This window comes from Musa acuminata, chromosome BXJ2-9, assembly GCF_036884655.1.
Source record: "Musa acuminata AAA Group cultivar baxijiao chromosome BXJ2-9, Cavendish_Baxijiao_AAA, whole genome shotgun sequence".
In the NCBI taxonomy this organism is placed as follows: Eukaryota; Viridiplantae; Streptophyta; class Magnoliopsida; order Zingiberales; family Musaceae; genus Musa; species Musa acuminata.
The window spans coordinates 40,455,195-40,463,141 of record NC_088346.1 but is presented as its reverse complement, the minus strand read 5'-3'; the positions used below and the strand labels follow the sequence as shown (position 1 = coordinate 40,463,141).

At 42.0% G+C, this 7,947-nt stretch overlaps 1 protein-coding gene across 2 annotated transcripts; it reads right to left on the bottom strand.

The window, feature by feature from the left end:
• Window positions 1-2,658: 2,658 nt before the first annotated feature.
• On the bottom strand, window positions 2,659-7,181 carry LOC135623909 (uncharacterized). 2 transcript variants are annotated; one of them, XM_065127372.1, is made up of 4 exons: window positions 6,970-7,181; window positions 4,731-5,854; window positions 3,957-4,627; window positions 2,659-3,880 (listed from the first exon to the last, which is right to left on the bottom strand). In XM_065127372.1, exons 2-4 carry the CDS (start codon window positions 5,768-5,770, stop codon window positions 2,862-2,864), a joined length of 2,730 nt encoding a protein of 909 aa, XP_064983444.1. In that variant the 5' UTR covers window positions 5,771-5,854; window positions 6,970-7,181; the 3' UTR covers window positions 2,659-2,861. The 2 variants fall into 2 exon arrangements, with proteins under 2 accessions (XP_064983444.1, XP_064983445.1); XM_065127373.1 differs by lacking the exon at window positions 6,970-7,181 and adding an exon at window positions 6,289-6,917.
• Window positions 7,182-7,947: the final 766 nt, after the last annotated feature.

Genomic DNA, 7,947 nt, shown 5'->3' with positions numbered 1-7,947 from the left:
ATATCATACGATTTTGGTCAATAATATACGAGTCTACCAAAGCTAGAAACTTACTTATAATAAAAGATTTAATCATAAAAATTTCATTATTCTTGATACTTTGTTATTAATTTGATTATTATGTGCTCATTTGAAGGCTAGATCTTTGAATTGATTCAAAGATATGGAATACGTTCAAAGAAGAATAAGCCAATCATACTTGTCCAACTATGAAATGGACTTTAGTCTTAGTTGATTATTTTTAAGACAAAAGATATGATTATCATATGACCTACTAATTTGGGTTGAACTAATTGACTAAATTAAGTATCCGACTTATTTTGATATTGCTTAATCATGATTTCATTGTTTGATTTTTTTATATATATTTTGGTAATGTTGTAGTTATAAAGAACTTGTAGAAAGAATTATACTTCTCATATTTAGTTTAGGAGAAAAAATTTTAAATATGATCGGTGCTTATACTTCTCAAATGGACATTTGACTCTAAGGTTTTGATCGCTTATCCATCTAATATTTATATAGTCAAGTTATTGATTTTATAAAAGAAAAAAATAACGATGAAATCTAAAGTTCACAATACCTCAAACAAAAAAATGTTAAGTCGAAAGGATATGAATTCCTCCAAAACTAAAAAAAATTATTACTCCTAAAAAATATGTTAAAACAGAATAATTTATTTCTCTCTTTACATATCAAAATATCAATTTGATATCAAAATGCTAATATCAACTAGAACAACATAAATAGTAGAACAATAAATCAATCACATAGTAAGACCAAATTTTTTAATGTGAAAAATATAATACGAAAAAAATCACGGGACCGTAATCTACCTAAAATTCTCACTATCAATAGTAATGATAACATGTTTACAATAAATCTTATCTAAAATAATAAAAAGATCGTAATAACATCAAGAACACATATCTTGGTTTAAGAATAGCATATCATCATCACGTAGGATGGATCTCATCAAAAGGAGAATTCTAAGTCTCATAAAGTAAATACCTCGTAGAGAGAGAATAAATTGCAAATCAGAACCATTACGATCCTAGAGCGTGCTATAAAGATTCTGCCGCTGTTCTAACGTTGCTCTCCATTTTTTTTTCCTTTTAATTATTGATTTGGATTAAAAAACCGAATTGTCCAAGCGGGCTGGACCCAACGAAATATGCCTAACAGTAACTAAAAATTTTCTTGGATAAGGAGTTGATATCAATCTATCTTCATCATACAGTCAGTCCGTCTTAATGTGGACTCGACGGAGACTCTTCTCAAAAACCAAATCCAAATGTTGCCCCTTCAAGATAGCTTTCTTCTGTCTTGTAATAAATTCTATCTCGCTTGATAAAATACTTGCAACCCAAAAAAAAAAAAATAACAGAAGAACCATCACACTTGCGATAAACCCAATACGATCATCAATCATATTCATGATTCCAAGAATCATCACGGCTTAATTTGATCCACTCATCAGGAGTTGACTTGCAACTCCTAATACATACATCCCTTACTTACGTTTGGTCAACCTCATAACACGTGTGCAGGAGATGATTTGGAAAAATAAACTAATAACAAACAAACATCATATTTTTCAAAACAACATCATCTGAATAAAAGATATTTTTTGCAAAGAAGCTTTTGAATCCAATAAAAAAGAACCCTTCTTGGGGTGTTTAGCAGGCAACACATTTGAAATGTAATATTTAAAGTGAATTAGTGTTTAGTATTTCTTTTCAAATCGTGTCTCTAGCTTAAATACTACATTGAAAATATTCATAATAACATTAGTATTTTAATATTTAAAGAATAATAATATAAATTTTCAAAATTTGAAAGTATCTTGTCTTGTGACTTTATCTACAATTATAAGATTGCCAAAATGATTTAGTGAGAAACCAATATGATTTATATTTTTTTATAAAATAATATATTTTTTTTATTTGTTTTTAAAAAATATTTTATATTTATTTATAATATGATTACGTTTATTATTATTATTATTATTATTATTATTATTATTATTATTATATGTTTGGGCCATATGAAACTTTTTATAGGATTCATTCATTTTATTTATTTACTTATTAATTTAAATAAAAAAATATTTATTTTTAAATGAATATTAAAAATATGAGAGGGTCAAATTTATCATAAGATATTTAATGGACTTTTAAAATGTAATTTTATCAAATAATAATTATGTTAATCATAATATATATACAATAAAATTTTAAGATATTATTTTACCCGACACTCAAAACATTTCACTCTCCAAAGACATATTAAAAGTATAAATATATCTGCAAACGTAATCTTAATGCAAAAGCCATCAAATTAAGATTTTAAATGTAAGTCAAGTCAATTCCGACCAAAAAAACAAGGAGGCAAAGTAATGAAACAAGATATGTTTGATGGATTTAAAATCAACGTTACAAAAAGTGCATGGCTTAAGCTCCTAGATTTCCAACACCGCAAGCCGATCCAATGTTAGGAGACGGCGATGATGAAGTAGCTTCCAACTGAATACCTTCATTCTAGCCAGCCATAATGGGTAGCTACCAAACATTCTGGAGGTGTCGTAGTAAATGAGATTACAAGAATCGAAAAAGCCGTCTTAGCAATAGATATTCCATGACATTTATATGTACAAAATCGATTTGTCATCAAAGTGTTAACACACATCTACACTTGACGATTCGGTTTAGCAATAGCTATGTCATGGCATTCATCAAAAGCAATCATCAAATTGTCACTCTTTCGTGATGACAGATTAGCTATTTAGCCCCTCGTAAAAGAACCAAAAAATCATACAACTTCTTCAAATAGCTTCAGAAAGTTGACATCAGACTCGTGATTCAGAACCTCGTGCAATTCCTGGGCAAACCAGTGCTGTGATCCACCGTCACGATCTCCGCCTCGTCGCAGCTGATCAGATCCTGCCGAAGCTTCGCGCCCGCTGCCTTCAAGGCTTTCAATGACACCGCCTGGTTGAACAGGTTGAGCACCGGCAACCTGTTAGCCGGAGGCAGCTTCCCTGCAGGTAGCAACTTGGTGAACTCGGCCTTCATCAATGGCACCTCGAAGTCCTCCTTGTTATGCTTCACCACGTTCTCCTTTGCGCTGATGTGCGCGCCGGCCTCCATGTGGTTGGTCGAGAAGCTTGCTTGGTTTGGGAAGTTGGGGTAGAGGCTGACGTAACCTCGCAGGTACATCATGTCGATGAGAAACTTCTTCCACGACGCCTGCCACCCGTTGGTCCTCGACTTGGGGATCTGCACCGGGTTCTGCTTGGCGTCCTCGGTGAACCTTGCGTTCGTGTAGGCGTAGAACTCCCTCCAGTGCTTGGGGAAGAACACGGCCCCCCAACTGCAGGGGAGCTGGTGCAGATACGGTGTGTTGGGGTGGATCTTCTTGAAGAACTCGGTGGCGTTCCATTTGGGCCTCTCTTTCACGACCTCCACCAGCCGGGGTGTGTACAGGGAGATGGATGCGAGCTCCGGGAGGGAGACTTGGGGGTCGTAGTGGTAGGACAACAGTGCGTGCTTGATCCACACGTAGTAGTAGGGAGAGACCTCGATGTCATCTTCGAGCAGGAGGCCGAAGTCGTCGTCGTCGGAGGGGTACCAGCTCTCGCTCACGGCTCGGATCAGCCCGCCATGGATGATCCTACGGCGAATGAACTTTGGCCCCTGAGCCCATCGAAAGGACCCGACCACCTTGAGCGTCTCCTGGTCGACCTTGCTGTCCATGCTGAAGCTGAGACGCACCTCGTCTCCGAGATAATACGCATTCTGGAGAGATCCGAGAAGTCTCCGAAGAGAGGTTGCACGGTTCTGGGTGATGACGTTCACAGTGATCCGCATCCGGTTCCAACCTGCAACGCTCATGAATCTAGTGCTAAGTTCCAGAACAGACGCTGCTGCTAACAGTGAGCGATCGAGAGGTCTTACTCGGCAATGCAATCGGTCGCAGATCAGCCATCCATAGAACCTTTGGCACAGCAGCCCTGGGAAGGAGAACCAGAGCGGTGACGTTTGCAGTGCCCTCGGCAGACATCTTTAGCGCGTTCTTCACTTTTTGATCGACATCATCGACTGCGATCAGCAAACTTGGGTTGTGGATCTTGAGAAGCCCCTTCAGGCTCGAGTACACCGCCTGCACCACCGGAACCTCCGAGTTAGACGCCCCTGAGATCGCTCCGATTTCCAGGTCGAAGATCTTGAACCTCCTCTCCCTGCAAACGTTCTCCGGCCACCTGAGAACAGTCACAGCTTCTTGGCAAGAGCAGAAACTCCCACCGGAGACGACGATGTAGGCTTTCCTTCCTACAGTCGTACGGAACTTCTCTAGAAGAGGGGCAAGGGCTCTCACTTCACCGAGGGAATGGGCGTAGAACAGAGCGTCTATTTTCTGAGGGTACATGGCAGCCCACTGAGTGACATAACCGGCGGACAAGGCACGCCACCATTGGTCATCCCGGACTCGGACAACATCCTTGAAGATGACGGTGGTCTCGGAAACATATGCGAGTCTGTGCTCACTGTCACCCCATGTGTCCTTGTCACTGGGATCTATGGGCAGCACGTACGATCCTGCGTCTCTGTACTTCCGAAGCTGATAGCTGCACGAAAGCAAATATTATGTGAATCTATGCAGTATAATTCTGTACAAAAAACCCTCTGAGTCTGTATCTGTGCTTCACAGAGTTAACGGCGAGGAACAACCTGAGATGCAAGTCTTCACCGGTCATGAAAGTAAATGGCGTCTCCACGAACAACGTCTTGACGAGATCTGCGGACAGAAACCAAGAACTTGACAAGAAGTCAACCTGCACGATCCTTTCGACGGTGATATCGTAAGCAGGATCGGGAAGATACAGTCCTGCTTCCTTAGACAGGAACTTCCTGTAACTTGGAAATGTGAAGTCCTTCTGCCGGAAAGGCAAGATCCTTCCGATGCTGCCGAGAACCGAGTTCCTGTACTTGTCTGTCCCTCCGACATGGGACAGTATCTCCAGCATCTTCTTGCCAGGAATCATGTCGTCATCCAGAATATACACGAAGTCGGCTTCAGTCTGTAGGGCCATCTGAAACCTCCCGTAGTACTTGAAGTCGTAGCTTGAACTGATGAAGCTGATCCTCGAATTGTTGTAGCTCTCCACGATTCTTTTCAGTGAGACCTCGTTTGGGCTACCGAAAGAGAGCACCCAGAGATGATGAAACGGCAGTGTCTGGTTCAGCAACGAATCCAGCTGAGCACACAGCGTCTTCCTCTTGAAATGGTTCAAGATCACAGTGATCTTGGGGATGTTGGGGCCGCCGCGGCTCCACTTGGACTTCATCCTCGTGAGCTCCGCGAGGGACTCGGTCCCCGAGTTTGCCTTCTGGAACGCCAACACCTCGTCGTAGAGCTCCCTCTTCAGCTTGATCATCAGTGCGTCGTCCGATTTCTTCTGCGAGAAATCGATCTGTTCGAACTCGCAGACCGCAGCGGGCGAGTCGACGACGGCGGGGATGTCTTGGATGCTCGACATCACATGCGGGTGGCCGATGAATTGCTTCCAGTGCTGGGCGATGCGGGTGGCCCAGGAGAAGTCCGCCTTGCTGCGCAGGTCGACGGAGGGGCTCATGTAGTAGAGGAGGAAGGTGGCGTACATGGCGAAGGCGAACTGGAGGCAGGTGAGCGTCGCAACAAGGCTAGAGGAGGCAATCTTAGGAGCCCTCATCTTGGCCGAAGACTTGCCAGCGACATAGTCGTTGAGCATCCCCTCCAACAAGTCTCCGCTTCTCGTGTTTGGACCCCGTAATAATCCCCTATCAAAGCAGCGATCTTGAGAGCAGTGGGAGATCTGAAACGGGAGACAAATCATGATGAGCACAGAAAGTCGCTATTGATTAGTCTCTTTTAGGAAATTAGTAGCTAAATAATACCTTATGTATACGAATTATGTTATAAGCGAGAGGAAGAAAAAGGTGCAAATATAGGAATTCCGAAAACTTAGAGCTCTTTTTGGGCAATCAACGTACGAAGGAAAGAATTATTAAGTAAAAAATTCATACTAAAATCGGAATGGAAAGATTTTATGCATGGAATCTAGGTGAGAGGAAAGTATCTTCACTGGCTCCCAGTAATTTCCAGCTCATGGAGCGAACACTGGTTTCTGCTGCTGTGTCTTAAAGAATCTTTGGTACAAGCTATGAGATTAACCATTACCATTTGAACTAGTAAGGGATCATCCACAGAAGGCATGTATTCACGAAAATGAAGGTAGCAGAGTCATACACAATGGCGAAGAAGAATCCAATGGAGCTACAAATCTCCGAATAGGCTTCGGAGCCTGAAAGGAAGGAGATTAAGCAAATCAGGAGAACTCAGAATGAAATCATACTGAGATGTGTTTCTTTCTACAGAGACGCGGTGGCCTTTCTTCTTCGTTTTGCTTAAGAATACTGCAAGAGATCGAAGATGGAAGGAAGGGTACTGATATCAGAGGAGTGTTCACATGGCTCGTACAGAGGCCGAAGGCGTTACCTTCACTTCTTCTCATTCATTTGCTCACCCCCGACACCATTAAAAGCCGGTTTTGGAGCCGCGGAATAGGGGGGACGCACAACCCTCGACAACTCGCCACCCCTCTAAGTGCTCACTTCTTCTTATATGTTTCTCTGTGTCTTTATCCCAAGTCTACTTGAAATCTTTCTTTCTCCATGAACTATTAGCAGACAACTTATCTTCTCATTGGAAACAGAGAGATCCTGCGCAAGAAGATTTCGCTGGTTCCTTTGACCACTGTGCAGCGAAGAATGAGAAATGTGCTACGTGTTATGTTTGCTCGAACCTTAAATTGGAGGAAACTCAAATCGCCAAACGCCCTAAACTAATTGCCTCGCGAATCTACATAAACTGAAGAACACATAGTTTACGAACGCCCAAAAGAATCCGCAACGTCAAATTGCGTGGTACCTTGAAGAAAGCGAGCAGGGAAGGCAGAGAAGCTAAGCCACCGCCATTGATGGATCCCAGAGACCTTAGTTGGTGCTGCAAAGATTAGTGGCACATATTTATAGAGGAAAGCGATGGGTTCAAAGACTCGCAATCTACATCTCCTTGCTGTAATGCCTTGTGCCAAACAGGGCAAGTGGAGGAAGAGAGACAAAAGAGGTAGTCTTCAACTGGAGTTGCAGACATGCAAACAGTGGTGACTTGATTGGAATTTTATCTGCTAATGGGAGAACAAGAAGCAGCGCATGGGGATGAGTTGGAAATGGTTGACATTGTGCTGGGGATAATCTAATTGCTCATTCCTTACAATCTCAACAATGTGGGGACTAATCTTAGAATTTTATTGACCATGTCATTCAAGAACTAGAATATTTTGATGCACAAATGTCCGATAATTTGAACTTAGATTCCCATATCATGCGTTGCAATACAAGGTCAACACTTGTGACAGCTCTTAGACTACCGAATGCAACGAGTCGTCGCCTACACCATACGCACAACTCAATGAGAAAGTCTTGGATTAAGTGATTTGGTCTATTCTAATCCCTCTAATTTCTTCAGTGTAGCAACTAAGAGTACCACTAAACACCCTTATGTCCGGTCGCCAAAGGATTCTAATTCAACACCGCTGCACATGGTGTATTCCTGCGAAGAGAGAGAGAGAGAGAGAGAGAGAGCAGAGTTGATAGTTCTTGGACTGCTTAGTCTATTAAGCAGTGGCCAATTCAAACAAATGCAGAGTTCGTGCCTTGCACGATGGTAAGGCTACTGCGTTCTACACCCTCGAAGAGGGAGCAGAGATATCTTATGAAACAGAGGCACCAGCTGTTTCTCATCCCTGTTTTGTACAAGGCGTTCAACGTGCTATGGCAGTCAAACATGCATCTGCTAGAATCTTCACAACATTTGTTTCTCTCACTCCATCTGCTCATGTAGTGG

Bases quoted from the DNA above. Each gene is read 5' to 3' on its own strand.
- LOC135623909 (XM_065127372.1), bottom strand. From the start codon at position 5,770: ATGCTCAACGACTATGTCGCTGGCAAGTCTTCGGCCAAGATGAGGGCT. The intron at 4,628-4,730 runs GTTGTTCCTCGC...GCTTTCGTGCAG, and splicing joins GGTGAAGACTTGCATCTCAG to CTATCAGCTTCGGAAGTACA. The intron at 3,881-3,956 runs GTAAGACCTCTC...TGAGCGTTGCAG, and splicing joins GCGACCGATTGCATTGCCGA to GTTGGAACCGGATGCGGATC.